At 34.8% G+C, this 17,013-nt stretch overlaps 2 protein-coding genes across 7 annotated transcripts in view; one reads left to right on the plus strand and one right to left on the minus strand.

The window, feature by feature from the left end:
- LOC127866419 (palmitoyltransferase ZDHHC4-like) overlaps positions 1-16,622 on the minus strand; it is a 20,792-nt gene extending 4,170 nt beyond the window's left edge. The window contains exons 1-6 of one of the 4 annotated variants that reach the window (XM_052406927.1): positions 16,479-16,622; positions 10,856-10,994; positions 10,203-10,271; positions 9,450-9,619; positions 4,623-4,757; positions 3,580-3,824 (exon numbers count right to left, since the gene is read on the minus strand). In XM_052406927.1, coding sequence (XP_052262887.1) covers positions 3,580-3,824; positions 4,623-4,757; positions 9,450-9,619; positions 10,203-10,271; positions 10,856-10,878 — 642 coding nt within the window. In that variant the 5' untranslated portion in view covers positions 10,879-10,994; positions 16,479-16,622. Of the gene's footprint in view, positions 1-3,579; positions 3,825-4,622; positions 4,758-9,449; positions 9,620-10,202; positions 10,277-10,855; positions 10,995-16,478 lie in introns of all 4 variants that reach the window. The other 3 variants (XM_052406925.1, XM_052406928.1, XM_052406924.1) reach the window with 3 other exon arrangements.
- LOC127866387 (serine/threonine-protein kinase 31-like) overlaps positions 16,620-17,013 on the plus strand; it is a 103,940-nt gene continuing 103,546 nt past the window's right edge. For all 3 annotated transcript variants that reach the window (XM_052406878.1, XM_052406876.1, XM_052406877.1), the window contains exon 1: positions 16,620-16,787. In XM_052406878.1, coding sequence (XP_052262838.1) covers positions 16,686-16,787 — 102 coding nt within the window. In that variant the 5' untranslated portion in view covers positions 16,620-16,685. The remainder of the gene's footprint in view (positions 16,788-17,013) is intronic.

Raw genomic sequence — 17,013 nt, forward strand, 5'->3', positions numbered from 1 at the left:
AAGTAACGCAAAACATATGGATAACGACACCAAATGTTTAGTCAATTAATCCACACAAAAAAACTCCGAAAAAAACACCTAAATAATATTTCAAAAATATATTATTAAGCCCCAAACGAATTTATTAATACATTTATTTGCAACTTTAAAAACGCAGCATAAGCATCAAATTAAAGATTATCTGAAGACTGAAAGGCCGACAATTTGACACAACAAAGAGCTCTATGCATAAGCCGTAATATTTTTTGCAGAAAAGCTTCAATAAATTACAATAGAAATACATCTAATTATAAAAATATAATTATGAATGGCATGAGTACGTTAGTGTGATAAACACGTGAGTAATAGAAAGTATAAGGGGTGCATTGAAAATAAACGTACTACAAAGCCCTATTAAAAGCGAAGTGCATGACAGTATTAACATGTAATTTTAATTTGATGGGTTTTGTACAGAGAATGACGCTATTGAGGAATATTAACATACAACTGAAAAACACAACTTTACATGATGCAATTTGAACTGTGTATTCATGTATATTGAAAACTCGTTACTAGTGAGTATGAGTGGCAAATATCTAACATTTTAACACACATATATCTATATTAATATTTTTTTTAAACATTATTTACCCCCGTTCGTGTCAAATGTAATTTCTTGTTTTATGATGTCGTTCGTGCATTGCCGTAACATTAAATCTTCATACGAAATGACGTAGTTTTAATTAACCGATACCCGCTAAATACGCTAAATGTTATGTTTTTAGGTAAATTTTATAATTATCAAATTCTTTTTTTCATAAATTAAACCAGGGATTAAACGGGCTAGTATCTTTACGGTGTACAATTTCTGATATTCTATATTGGACATAACTTTAAATTTGTACAATATGTAACATATCTAATGAACGCAACTGTTAAGTATGTCGGAGGTAAAATATTAAACCAAATGACTGCTTAATACTTCCAGAAAGAGAAGACATGGTGGCATCATCAATTGTGTTTAATGATCCAGACTGTCATCTGCCACCCAGTGTGGTTTATGACACCCCGGGATGACGCCATGTTGTTAGTTAAGTCTGGATAATATCTGATCAAAACGAGATAATCGGATTATGCAGAACAAACGGGCAATTCAACACTGGAATGCAAAGGATTACGCGATTTTAAGATTGATGCATATAATCAAATGATCAATATTGCATTTAGTTTAATTAAATGGGTTTTTTTAATGTGTCAACGTGTTTATTTTCCTAGACAAATACCTAAAAAATGCACGTTTTTCAAACATTTTTCTGTTATAACACTAACTTAACATCTCCTCTAGCAGAAAAACTTTATTTCATACAATTTGCACTGACAAACAAACAAGTTTTACAAAAAGAAAGAAATTCACCCGTTGAATAATCGGTGCTCTCTTATATATGTTACCGGTTGTTTGGCAGTAGTGTAATGGCGGGCGCGGAGAGTATTCAGGGGAGATAATTGGGTAATTACTAAATTATGGAACGGTCTATAGCCATATAATGAACAAGAGCACCGCCTTGCGGGTGCAGACCGCTCATCTATTTTCTGTGTTTTTTAACCGTTTCAAAAAAAAAAAGAAAGTTGGGAGGGTGGGGTGGGGGGGGGGGGGGTATAGTGTGAGGGTGTGGTGGTCATTTGTGAGATGATCTTAAAAAAAAAAAAATTAGGGGGGGGGGGGGGGGGTGGGATTCGGGTGGGGGGAGGGGGGGAATTCTACGGTGCGATGGTTGGACGGTATTTCAAACATAGTAGTTTTGTCAAAGTATCAATCAAATCTAATCATAAATAAAGAAGTTATGGCAATTTTAGCAATATTTAATAATTTGACCTTGAGAGTCAAGGTCATTCAAAGGTCAAGGTAAAATTCAACTTGCCAGGTACAGGAACGTCATGATAGCATGAAAGTATTTGAAGTTTGAAAGCAATAGCCTTAATAGTTAAGAAGTAAAGTGGATCGAAACACAAAATTTAACCATATATTCAAAGTTACTAAGTCAAAAAAGGGCCATAATTCCGTAAAAATGACAACCAGAGTTATGCAACTTGTCCTTTTACTGTACCCTTATGATAATTTGCGAGTGTTCCAAGTATGAAAGCAATATCTATGATACTTTAGGGGTAAAGTGGACCAAAACACAAAACTTAACAAAATTTTCTAGGTATAAAGGGCCCATAATTCCGTCCAAATGCCAGTCAGAGTTACATAAATTTGCCTGCACAGTCCCCTTATGATAGTTAATAAGTGTTGCAAGTATGAAAGCAATAGCTTTGATACTGTAGGAATAAAGTGGACCTAAACACAAAACTTAACCAAATTTTCAATTCTCTAAGTATAAAAAGGGCACATAATTCTGTCAAAATGCCAGTCAGAGTTACATTACTTTGCCTGCACAGTCCGCTTATGATAGTTAGTAAGTGTTGCAAGTATGAAAGCAATAGCTTTGATACTTACGGAATAAAATGGACTTAAACACAAAACTTAACCAAAATTTTCAATTTTCTAAGTTTAAAAAGGGCACATAATTCTGTCAAAATGCACGCCAGAGTTATCTAACTTTGCCTGCCCAGTCCCCTCATGATAGTAAGTAAGTGTACCAAGTTTGAATGCAATAGCATTGATACTTTCTGAGAAAAGTGGACCTAAACGCAAAACTTAACCAAAATTTTCAATTTTCTAAGTATAAAAAGGGCACATAATTCTGTCAAATTGCATGCCAGAGTTATCTAACTTTGCCTGCCAAGTCCTCTCATGATAGTTAGCAAGTGTACCAAGTTTGAATGCAATAGCATTGATACTTTCTGAGAAAAGTGGACCTAAACGCAAAACTTAACCGGACGCCAACGCCGACGCCAAGGTGATGACAATAGCTCATTTTTTTTTTCAAAAAATAGATGAGCTAAAAATGCACCACCCCCTGGTGGCCATGTTTTTCAACCAACCGGCATCATTTTTGAAATCGTCCAACATATTATTGGGATGAATCTTCTGTACAGGTTTCATGAAAATCAGACAATAAATGTGGCCTCTATAGTGTTAACAAGATTTTACTATAGCCATATATAGCCATATAAGGAAAAATGCCCGCCCCTTAGCAGCCATGTTTTTCAAGCAAACGTAACAATTTTGGAACTCATCCAAGATATTATTGAGACCAATCTTCTGACCAAATTTCATAAAGATTGGACAATAAATGTGGCCTCTATAGAGTGTTAACAAGGCAAATGTTGACGTCACTCAACTCATGACGGACGACGGAGAAAAGGCGATATCAAAGCTCACCATGAGCACATTGTGCTCAGGTGAGCTAAAAAAAAGAGTAGTCATAGAAGTTTTCACTTAATGCTTATATCAGATTGAGCAAACTAAAATCTACAAACTAAAATTCTAACAAAAACCTTTATACCAAATTTGCCATTGCAGGGTAAATGCTAATTTTGATCACTGTATGACCCTTCACACTCACACTGTAAAGATATAGTTTAACAATAATATTGAATGAAACTTTAATTTCAGAAGGATAGCATGTATTAGTTTTTTACTAAACAAACACCAACCTGGAAAGCGACAGACAGTGTCATCTGCTGAAGCTGCCCTTCATCGTTCATAAATGACGCACTGAACAGATTGACATCCTTAGCATAGGCTAGAAGTGTAACACTGGTGACATACATTCCATGAGCTAGCCCCACCAGCAGTGTTGCCATGAAGAGAATGAAGTAACGGTGGTTGAGAGCCCCTACACAATTGTTGGTCCATATGCAGTGATGATCAAAACGGTGTACACATTTATTGCAAATGCCTGAAAATGAGTGAAATCTTTATTCTTCCTACTATTTTCCTGTTTTTGTTTACTGTCTTGATGTTTATTCTTCCTACTATTTTCCTCTGTTTGTTTACTTTCTTGATGAACCTTTTCACACTCAGAAGCACAGTGAAAATTGAATTCTGCAACCATCATACAACCCGCGCCTGTATTCACCAACAGCCTCTAAGTGACTTGCAGTATGTTCAGATTGTATGCTGTATGCAGTTCATCAGTGTCTTAGGGTTCAAAATTAAGGCTTGAAAGCTTAAATCTAGTTAGAAAGATCTGAGAATTTATTGGTAAAATCAATTCTTGTCCTGGAATTATAATTTCCTTTAACATACCACAGTTTAGAGTTGCCAGTGCCTGAGTTCTTAAAACAACTTTCAGAGATAATAAAGGTCGAACATGTACCTTCCTTTGCCATATTTGCAAGTTGATTGACGAGAAAGAATATGTGGGTTGTGTTCAGTGAAAAGGGGGTTTAATGCATGTATGTAAAGTGTCGTCAAAGATTAGCCAGTGCAGTCTACACAGGCTAATCAGTGATGACACATTGCACTTTGATGATATTTTTTGTTTAAAAAAAGTATCTTCTTAGCAAAAATCAACTTTAGACGGAAAGTGTCGTCCCTGATTAGCCTATGTGGACTGCACAGGCTAATCTGGGACAACACTTTACCAACATGTATTAAACACCCTTTTCACAGAGCGAGGCTCATGTATATATATATACTGGTTGGACAACTAAATTAAAAATATGTTGATGTTTAGTCGTCTTAAATTGCTTACTGCAGTGTTTGGATCTGGCTGGCTTTGGAATTTGGCAGGTAGAGCAAACTTTTCCACTTTCATACAGAACCTCATCACAGTCATAGACTCTTGTGTAGTTTGGTTGATTCTTGCTATTAAGTACACCTGGGTCATCTGAAAAGGAAAAATTCTGAACATTAATATAAAACTATGCATGAAATTGAAAAATGAATGAATGAATTGTCTTTGCAAACATAAGCTATTTTCCTAGTATCGTATTTCAAGGATGCATTACAAATCATTACATATTTTAACATGGTTTTTAAGAAAACGATTGAATCATTTGAATCTTATGAAAGAATTAAATATTTAAATTAAAAACTGAACAAAACTTGATTAAAAAAAACACTGGCAAAAGGTCATAAACTCCATTCATCTGAAACATTTATAATTTAAATTATGTACTACACAGAGGGTAAAATAGCTGCTCAAATTAAAGGCAATCATTTGAAAAGAGTCCATTGACATCCAAATAAATCTTGTAAATGAGATAGTTCTTCTTGAATGACCTGAGCCTATTTGCATACAGCTCAAGGGAAGTGGTTAATATACTAGTATCTGAGAGTGTGATTATAGCAATTAATGAGAGAGAATTAAAAGTGCATCATTCCAGTTATATATCACACAGAGTAAATAAGCTGCTTGAATAAAAGTGTTTCAATGTGCGTGTTTTTCTAAGGCACGAGAAGGTGACCAGTTTTTTCTTCAATTGAGCCAGACTCAACTTTGGCCTAGATATTGTCAAAATGATAATTCTTATTGAGTTTCATCAATAGCAAGTCATAAATCTAGCTTTTTCAGTGGTAAAAAGTTTTTATTATTTGACCTGGTGACCTTGTTTTTTACCTTACCTGAACCAGATTTGAACTAAGATATTGTTACTATTTAGTTTCTAAAATTCTTTCAACAAGATTGAGTCATAAACATGCTCCAGGGGGGCACGCGTATACGGGAGCTTGCGGCGTTTAAATGAGAAAGTTGTTGCAAAACTTCAAAGATGGCGTCGTTTGTTGGATTTTCTTAAAGGAAGGGAGGATATTTTCACCCGGTAAGCCCCTTTGTATTTATAATTATTTTAAATGAATACGCCGTTTCGGCTCTCCGGTGTGTGTGCTTCCCTCGTTTTTTTGTTTCAAGAGCGTAGACGTCGGGATAAAAAAGTTATTGAAGGAAAACCGTCCACAAATCTGTTGTCTACTTACGGGAAGTTCGAGAAATTGGATGTACAAATATCATTTTCTCTTATAATACACAGTATTGACATACGTGAACAGTAAAATATAAATAAAATCATGATTATTTTATTTAACCGACGCCGTTTTATCACTGATAATTAATTTATTGGCAAACATTATTGGTTTAACCCCCTTATTTGGAACTGACTTCCTTTTAAGCACATTTTGGGACCTGACTTCCAAATGACAAACAGCTCTTTCATATGTAAAAGAGCTTGCCATGATATACCTACCCATCTTAAATAAAGTGTATATGTGTACTTCAATATTATAGTTTTGATAGCATGTTACGTGGTGCAATATAAGTGTTTTCTTAATCACGTTACTTTCTGTAGAATAATAATAATGCTGTTCGAAAAACCTGCCAACCAATTGAATCAATTCACCTATTTTCAAGAAGATGGGTTGTGTGGTGGCTGATGTACGAGATAATAGAACGTTTATCTTTCAGTAATATTATCATTAATTTCATGTATTTTATGACGTGTCGACCTTATACTGCTATGAACTTTTTTTAACCATTCTTTTACTGTCTTTTCAGATGATGCAGGTTAAAGGGCGAAAATAAGTGCATCTTTCGTTGCAGTATATGTAATGAGGAATTTTACATCAGGGGAGGATTGATAAATCATGCCCCATTCATGGACCACATGAGTTTAAATGTAGAATATGCAAGAAAGAATCCTTCAACAGAGCCGGACTAAAACAGCTGAGCAAATAAAAAACACGAACATAACAAAACATGTACAGCTGATGTTTGTAGTGTTTTTGTTTTATTTATTAAGTCTACATAGACATGTCTGACATATAATTGCTATGAGTGCTACTTACTTACACGTTTTATTCCGTATATGTCATGATGCTAGTTTCTCACTTTGTTATGAAAATAAACCATTATCTGTGTTACGTCATTTCTTCCTACGATGTCTCTGCATAAATTTTCAATTGTATTCAGCACTTACATACATGATAAAAAAAGAGTTGGGTCGGATTTAATTAGTTATGCATTTGACATATTAACATTACTTACAATTAGAAGGCAATGTTAGGAACAAACGAAATAATCTTTTTAAATGAACCAATACTTTATTCCCTCAATACAACAGTCATAAATAATATGTATTCACATAGGTATAAAAGAGAAAAAACATACATGTATAAAAATTATATTGATCACTTCTACTGATATCATATCATGTATTGCATTTGCACAAATCTTTCTATCCACTACAAATTCACTTTTTGAGATTATAATATAATGACCAACTCAGAACTGGTTTAAAAGGTCGTCCAAAATTTGTCACATCAAAGTCACATACATGTATCAGTATCGTTATGGTAAAACGCGTCAAATGTCATTGTATAAAATAAACAATTCATATTTAAGTATCATAAAAAAACATTCACCGATATGCATCTTCTAAGCAGATGTCAGGTATTCCAAATTGCTTCATGTATTCCGAATCGCAACAATGGCAGTATTTGGTTACATCAACCTTATACTAGTATCAAACGGCTTTACCCTCATCTGTTTTTCATTACACTTTTATTGCACGTATATGTGATTGTTTGGTAAGGTACTTCGACTTAATCTTTTTTGTTTGATTGGTGGGTTTTCATGTACCTATCGCATTCTAGAGCGGTACACACTTCGTTACGCCGTCTTTTTTAATCTTTTCATCCTCAACATATATAACTGGCGTCTTGATATCTGGAAATAGTAAGCATAGTATTCCGTTGGATGCATATTCAAACATAAGTATGTCCATATGTGTTAAAATAAACAGGTAAGAATTACACTGTGTTTATAATTCCGTCGAATGTCTTATATTACACACACTAAATGTTAGCGTTACGTACGCGATAAAACATATAATAATACAAATTAATAATAAAACAATTAATAGAAAAAAGAAAACTCTTGATTTCTTCAAGTGAAAATGTTTTCCAAGACATTCGCACCAATGCGGAATTCATTCACGAAAGTTATTTTGCATAAAACCTTGTAACAGGAAAGAGCTGTTAATCATTTGGCAGTCAGGTCCCAAAATAAACTTAAAAGGAAGTTTTGTTCCAAAAATGGGGGTTAACCCGTTATAATTCGGCATTAAATGAATTAATAGACATAACAACGCGTCGAGATAATAAAATATTCCTGATTTATGTTATATTTTACTGTACACATGCACAAATACTGTTTATTATGAGAGAAAATGATATTCCAACATCCAACATCTCGAAGGTCAAGAAATTAAACAACAAATTTGTTGACGGTTTTGCTTCAATAACTTTTTTATTCCGACGTCTACGGTTTTGAAACAAACAACAGAGGGGAGCACAAACACCGTAGAGCCGAAAGGGCTTATTCATTTAAAAGAAATATAAATATAAACTGGCTTACCGGGTGAAAATATCCGCTACTCCTTCACGAAAAACACTTAAACGACGCCATCTTTGAAGTTTTGCAACAACTTTCTCACTTAAACACAGTAAGCTCCCGTATAATGTGCCCCCCTGATGCTCATAGAATGGTCACAATTTTTGTCTACGATGTGAAACAGTGGTTTTACCCCACTGGAACCAGATTTAAAATTGTCTACATATGGTAAAAAATAACCATTCTGACCAAAATTCATTAAGATTCTGCTAAGTATATATATTCTGTAGAATGATATCGAGATAAAACAAGATGTGTTTGTGAAACACAATGTCCCCCTATATGACATTTGACCTTGAAGGATGGCCTTGACCTTGACCCTTCACCACTCAAAATGTGCAGCTCCTTGAGATACACATGCATTTCAAATATAAAATTGCTAGCTTCAATATTGCAGAAGTGACATTACATGAGCAATTTTGACCCATATATTTGACCTTGAAGGATGACCTTGACCTTTCACCACTCAAAATGTGCAGCTCCATGAGATACACATGCATGCCAAATATCAAGTTGCTGATCTTCAATATTGCAAAAGTATTCATAAAATAAGCGATTTGGGCCACATATATTTGACCTCTGACCTTGAAGGATGACCTTGACCTTTCACCACTCAAAATGTGCAGCTCCATGAGATACACATGCATGCCAAATATCAAATTGCTATCTTCAATATTGCAAAAGTATTCATAAAATAAGCGATTTGGGCCACATATATTTGACCTCTGACCTTGAAGGATGACCTTGACCTTTCACCACTCAAAATGTGCAGCTCCATGAGATACACATGCATGCCAAATATCAAGTTGCTATCTTCAATATTGCAAAAGAATTCATAAAATGAGCGATTTTGGCCACATATATTTGACCTCTGACCTTGAAGTATGACCTTGACCTTGCACCACTCAAAATGTGCAGCTTCATGAGATACACATGCATGCCAAATATGAAGTTGCTATCTTCAATATAGCAAAAGTTATTGCAAAATGTTAAAGTTGGCGCAAACCAACCAACAGACCAACCAACCAACCAACCAACAGACCAACCAACCAACAGACAGGGCAAAAACAATATGTCCCCCACTACTATAGTGGGGGACATAAAAAAAATATTAAAATGGTGAATGAAACTTACCAATCCAGGCAAAGTGCCAAAAGATATAGTTACACAGCACGGCACACATGGGCCAGAATATATGATTCTCATTGGGGTAGTGGTGACGCAGGATGGGAATCATATCTATAGCCCATATAGAGTGGGCTAGTATGCAGCCACCAACATATATCAGCTGAAACACAAAATTCCTGAAACAAACAATAAACAGAGCTATCACTTTAAGGTCTGAAGAAAATAATACTGGTATGTACTAAAGGGACTTTTTCACAGTATGGCAAAATTACAATTACAATTGTCAAGAAAAATTCACAAAGATTCAAAAAGAATGGTGTTAGCTTTGAGAGGTCCATGGTTCCAGCCATAGAGGAAACATATATTTTTACTAAATTGTTCTCTTGTTTATATGATAATTTAAACAATATTCCAAAATGACAGGTTTTGTAGGTACGTGTCTGTTGTAAATTCTATTTATGATACTTGTAAAAACTACCAAAATCTATTTGGAAGTCCTTTTAGTAGATGTACATGGGCTAGCAATATTATTAAGAAATGCCTTTTTTAACATATTTATTTCAATAATTGCATAACTAAGAGACAATATATAAAAACTACAAATAAATCTCTTTTTGTAGTTTTGTTGTTGTTGATTTAATGTGCATAATAACAGATAAGACTTGAACAATAATCTCTGCAATCATTCTTACATTGTGATGTAGGCTAGCCAAGCCCTATATTCATAATATGCACTCATATAATTATCAAGCCATGTACCTTCTATACAAAAGGTACTTGAAGAGGTTGTAAATAATATTCTGTAGCACTGGTGGCACAACTCTTCCACTGCACTGACAAAAACACACATAGCAAAGTCACAGATACAGACCATACATATAGGAGTATAACAGGATTGAATGCATGTGCGTACAGTTTTATCCCTGATTAGTCTAAGCAGCCTGCACAGGCTAATCTGGGACTACACTTCAAGCTTTTAAGTTTTTTATGTTTAAAGAAAGTCTATTATTAGCAAAAATCTAGTTGAAGCAGAGAGTGTTGTTTCTGATCAGCACATTTTTACAGAATGCATTAAACCCCATTATCCAAGAGCGAGAGGCTAATATCTAAAATATACAGAATGCACACATTACATGCTAAATGTAAATTATGGGGACTTTAGAGGTTCTAAGATGGGCAATTGCATAGGATCATGTATTGATTGATAGTAAATACAGTTAAACAACCCAATGCATTAAATCTTAAGACAATATCTATATTTTAATAACATGCGTTACTCATGACATGCTAAAAGAAACACGAGGAATTAAACTCATTACACAAAGCTTAAAAGTCAAGTAATGTCTCACATAATTTGTGATTTTTGTGAAAGATATTAATTGCAAATATAAGGATTTTCTTTCAAACGGTACCTCAACCAGGAATCGCCTAACATGCCCTAGTAATCCAGTACTGAGTATTGGAGCATCCCTGTAGAGCAAGCACAGACTTCCAACTACAAACAGCATCAGGTAGAACACCAGGGCATTCAAGAACTCCATTGCTAATCATCTGAAATGTGATAGCAGAATGAGAAATGTGACTGCACTATGAGAAATGTGAATGCAGGATGAGAAATGTGAGTGCAGGATGAGAAATGTGACTGCATGATGAGAAATGTGAGTGCAGGGTGAGAAATGTGAGTGCAGGATGAGAAATGTGAGTGCAGGATGAGAAATGTGAATGCAGGATGAGAAATGTGAGTGCAGGATGAGAAATGTGAATGCAGGATGAGAAATGTGTGAATGGTGAAGAATGGATACTTCAGCAGGCAATCATTTAGCCCAAGTGACACACAAATGAATATCATAATTTAATGCTGTGAGCTTTTATGAGTTCCTACATGTGCAGCTCAAGGGGAGAGCCATACAGCTGGAAGTTGGATTATAGCAACTAATGAGAGTGAATTAAAAAAAAATCAAAAATTTATTCAGCAAGATTCAAAATACAAACACTGTTTAACATGTTGGAGACACTGTTTTACATGTTGGAGACACTGTTTTACATGTTGAAAAAGTGTCATTTTGACTTAATCTTTTACCACTTAGATACGTATTTTGACGCATGTGTAGCCCCTTAGAAAGTTTCATTTAATTAAATACCTTTCTTACTAGTTTAAAGTTTTAAAGGCTTTATTTTCAATCCTTTGATACTGATGAGCAGCAAACAGCATAAAACCTGAACAGGCTAAAGAAAGTTTTGAGACTGGGAGCAAGGTACATGTATAATATTTTTTCGCACCTGAGGATGACATCCTTAATCTAATTTGAAATAAAAGTTATTGTCAACAAATAGAAAGACAGTTTAATGCACTTCGGGCTATAGTTGCAATAATTCAACTCTCAGCTTTATAACCCAAAGGGTTGCTGAGAATTGCAATCCTTCCTTAATTTCCAAAGGTGCAAAATTTGATCACCAATGCAAGGACTAAGGAACACTTAAACTGCCATAACTCATCAATCTTTACCTGTCCAAACCACAAACCCAGGACTCCTTCAAAATGCAAAAGCTTTAGAAAATAGGCTATACAATATTTCAACTTGTAAACACAAGTGGCCATTAAAATTAATTAGATTTGGATTATGGCTGGTCAATACAGGTCGTGCAAGGTTGATCATTGAATTGGACAGTGGAAGCCATTAGACTTCTTGATGAAATAGTTCATAGATGATGCCTTGATTAATTGCCTTGTGCAATTTAACTATGCTTAAGCTGTTAAATGGCCCATTAAACCACACTCAAGAATGAGAAAATGGGAAGAGGATACCTCTAAGATTTTCCTGGCACTTGCAATAAATATTGGGCTCCTTTACATGTCAGATTTGAAATCACTGCTGTTAAATATGATTTTAAATATGTGTGTTTTTACATTACTGGTTTATTCACAATTTTTATAAGTTAATTTACCTGTACAAGTAAAACAATCAAAGTACCATCATAATCTACAATCGATGACAAATAACAAAATATAAGTTTTACTTACTTGTGTCTTATAATAATTGAAACGCTGTCTATTGACATTGACCAACCATTTCAGCCTCAATTAAAGTTATCAATTCAGCAGTAATGAGGCTTATCACTTATTACATACATAGCAGGCCGAGGTTTAAATATATCAATGAAACTCAGTTAAATACATCAACAAGTTACACAACATTAACATTTACATGTGTTTGTTTATGTTTTTTAATGTTTCTTTCAAACCGTCAAATGTTTCTAATTCAAGATGATGAACATGATGTAGTGAGGTCTCTGTGGTGTATTAAACATGTGAAAAGTTGATCAATTGCTGAATACAAATCACTCTCCTTTAAGTTATTTTTTTAATAGAATTTGTGGTTATATTGAATTATCCGATATATTATATATATATGTTTTCATACTATAAAGCGTTATGTATGTTTTGGATACAGAAGAGGTAATTGCATGTTATGGCCCATATTGGAGTTACAGTGTATGTTTATAGTATCATGACCAAATATTATAAATAGAAATTCAACATAGAATAAAAGCATTGTAACACATTGACCACTATATAATGATTAAAGAATGGTTACAAAATGGCTCATATTTAAACAAGAGGGCCTGAAAGGCCCAAAGTCGCTCACCTGAGATTCAAAGGAACTGACCTGTTCTGTGCAGCCCAAGATGTCATTAGAACAAAATATTCTTACCATCTTTCATGACTAGTGAACACCCTGGCAGCCACATTTTTCAACAGACCAGAACCATTTTCATACACATCCAAGATATCATTTTAACAAATATACTGACAAAGTTTCATGAAGATTCATAAGTCCATATAACAAAAAATGCCCCGCCCACTGGTGGCCATGTTTTTCAACCAACCGGCATCATTTTTGAACTCGTCCAAGATATCATTGTGATGAATCTTCTGACCAAGTTTCATGAAGATCGGACAATAAATGTGGCCACTAGAGTGTTAACAAGATTTTACTATAGCCATATATGGAAAAATGTCCCGCCCCTTGGCAGCCATGTTTTTCAAGCAAACGTAACCATTTTCGAACTCATCCAAGATATCATTGAGGCCAATCTTCTGACCAAATTTCATGAAGATTGGACAATAAATGTGGCCTCTAGAGTGTTCACATGGTTTCACTATAGCCATAAACAGCCATATAAGGAAAAATGCCCCGCCCCTTGGCAGCCATGTTTTTCAAGCAAACGTAACCATTTTCAAACTTATTCAAGATATCATACAGACCAATCTTCTTACCAAATTTCATGAAGATTGGACAATATATGTGGCCTCTAGAGTGTTAACAAGGTTTTACAAAAGCCATATAAAGAAAACTGCCCCGCCCCCTGGCGGCCATGTTTTCTTACTGATCTGGACCATTTTCGAACTCGTCCGAGATATCAGTGAAACCAATGTTTTGACCAAGTTTCATGATGATTGGGCAAAAATTGTGACTTCTAGAGTGTTCACAACGTTTCTCTATAGCCATATAAGGAAGACTGCCCCGCCCCCTGGCGGCCATGTTTTTCAACGGACCGGAACCATTTTTGAACTCAACCAACATATCATTTAGACAAACATTTTGACAAAGTTACATGAAGATTGGGCACCAAATGTGACTTCTACAGTGTTCACAAGGTTTTTCTTTTTTTTGACCTAGTGACCTAGTTTTTGACCCAGCATGACCCAGTTTCGAACTCAGTCGAGGTATCAATGGGACAAATGTTCTGACCAAATTTCATGAAGATCAGACAATAAATGTGGCCTCTAGAGTGTTCACAAGGCAAAATGTTGACGACAGACGACGCAGGACTGACAAAAGGCGATCACAAAAGCTCACCATGAGCTAAAAAGTGAGCTAAAAAGTGGCAACAAAATATCAAAATGGCGATAATGGGTGGCGTTTTTTGTTTCCAGTGACAGCCCTGCAAACCTATGCAAATAGTACCATTAAAGCACCAAATAATTGCTTTTTATTTACTTTGTCAAGGTTAATATTGGCACCAATGGCGACAAAATAAAAATTCTGGCTATAAATTTTCGCAAATTGAGATTTTTCGAAAATCCATATTTTTTCTGCTTAATATTTCTTTCAAATTACATAAGACGCTCTGCTTACCAGCCGCTTTACAGCAATTTCTGTGAAATAAATGATACTGCTAAAATCAATGCAGCATGCTAACTGTCCCAAAGTAGCATGTAATGGTGATAATTGCCATGATTTGGGGTGTTGTTACAAGTTATCTTATCTCACGTCAGTTTTATCGCTTCAAAGATAAGGCAACATTGATATATACCAACTTTGCGCTTAAATGTGAAGTGTTTGTCACAGTGTATGAAGCTGATTCAAGACTGTAACATTGATAACCATGACAATAAAAAAGGTAACTAAGTATCGATTGTTTTTAGCAAAATCTGTGTAATTATTGGAAATAATTGAACATTTTACATTTATTGGCACGTTCAGAGTGTATAATGCCTTATAGAAAGTGAACGTTAGATTCTGATAATGTTGAGACTCCATCAAAAATGAAAACCACTATATATTTACCAGCTAATAAAAAAACAAAGACAGTTATTAATCAGAATTTCTTTTCCTTCAATATGATTTCCAACAAAATTCTATGCTGTGTGAACTTTGTTTATCCTAAAAACTTATCAATTAATTCACTACAGGATATACTGTTTTAAAAAAGGAGAACATTGTTAAGCATATGAAAATCAATTTGACATTAAATGTACACAAATGCTTATTGTATTTGACTGTGTTATGGGCTCTATGTAGCAGGTCATATGCTAGAACATATCTATATCATTTATATGTTACAAATTATTGATTACTATAAGGATTATATTAATAGTTTATTTCCATTTTTGTATTTTTAGATTACCAGAAAGCTGCTGAAGCTGCCAAACTGTGGCAACATATGCAAGCTGCTTAGAAAGTGTCAAGCAACAAGACTTGCAACTTATTGCGTGTGCTGTTATTAAATGAACTTCGTTAAATGTGCTATAATTATTAATAATTTTATTAAACATACAGTAAAATGCTCATTTTTTGTTTGTTTTATAATAAACATTATCTTCCATGTGCTAATGAAGCCCCAATGTGGCAACATCTTTTTAAATTTGGCAAAAATAAGTGGCTACAATTGTTTAAAGCCCAAATGGGCCCCTGTTTGTTTTTCTTATGTACTCTCTATCCACCAACATAAAAATGTGGCAATGTTGCTGGCTTAGTGTCTCTATCGGTTACGTTGCAGTACACCCAATCTTTTGTAGCCCATTAAGTTGGTAACGATTTTCAAATATATTCACTGTTCCCAATTTGAACATAAAAATGTCTAGAACAGTGTGTTCAAATATTGTTGTGTTTTTTAAGGGTGCATGCAACGGATAAGGTGTGTAGGTTGCCATTCAGGTAAATTTTATGTGTTTTTTTTAAGTTTATTCATCACTTTTCTTAATTTCTCTCAAACAACGTCTGTTAAGTGATGGGCACTGATCAGCTGTGGAAAACTGCAGTTGTGTTTATAAAGAGGGCATATGGAATCCCAGAGCAGTCACATCAAAAATTACCAAAGGCTCTGGGAATCTGTTTATATGGACTCAGGGCCAAAAACCCTTCTTAGCAAGGGGCCTCTTTTTCTTTCCCTTAACCAAATAGGCCCTTTCCCCTACGGAAATTTCTTTAAAATCATGCATTTTCTCTAAATTTCCAATCTACCTTCGTATTGTTCATTTCCCAAAGCCAGAAAATTGTGTCTCCCCCCCCTTTGTTACAAATACTGACATTTTGAGTCAAATTCACAGAGCGTTAGAATTGAGTGAAAACATGTCAGGACGCACCGGCATGTACAGACGGACAGCCGACTTTCATGAGAAAATCGAATACAATTATCCGAATTATAAATATCCAAAACCATAATACCATTACCCCTCCTACACCTTGCAAAATATAATAAACAAATAAAATACAACTTTTAATATGGAATTTTAACGAAATATCTAACAATTTATGTAGCCTGACAAACGAAATGAAAAACTGCTTTCTTCTTCTTTGAAGATTTGTTTTGCTTAATCGAGAGCAATCCCCCTCCGTTGTTGTTGTTCTTAATCGCTCTCGGTTTCAACCCGGCTCGCCGTTTCACTTCCAGCCTGGTACCAATCTAAGAGATTGGTTCAAAACAATTCACGCCACAAAATACTTTCCCGCGCCTATGACAGACAGTATACATGCTTATTCTTTAAACATGGCTGGAAAACAGAAACAACAAACTTACGATGTTTTTGTGGGCAATCTTCCAACAGAATCGAATGAGGTGATTTTGCTGTAGTGTGCATTCTCAGTTTTGGGCCAACGTTGAAATAGTTCTATTTGTTAAAAGCGACAGTATGGCAAATGTAGACCGTTTCAAATCAAAGACATCACATTTGCAATTGTGAACTTTACTTTTTAAAACCTAATTCCAGAATGAAATAAACTCCCTCATCTAGTCATGGTCCAGATATAGTCCACTTTTCCATTTCCTCTTAGAATTTATCTTC

The sequence above is a fragment of the Dreissena polymorpha genome, chromosome 2 (assembly GCF_020536995.1).
Source record: "Dreissena polymorpha isolate Duluth1 chromosome 2, UMN_Dpol_1.0, whole genome shotgun sequence".
Classification (NCBI taxonomy): Eukaryota; Metazoa; Mollusca; class Bivalvia; order Myida; family Dreissenidae; genus Dreissena; species Dreissena polymorpha.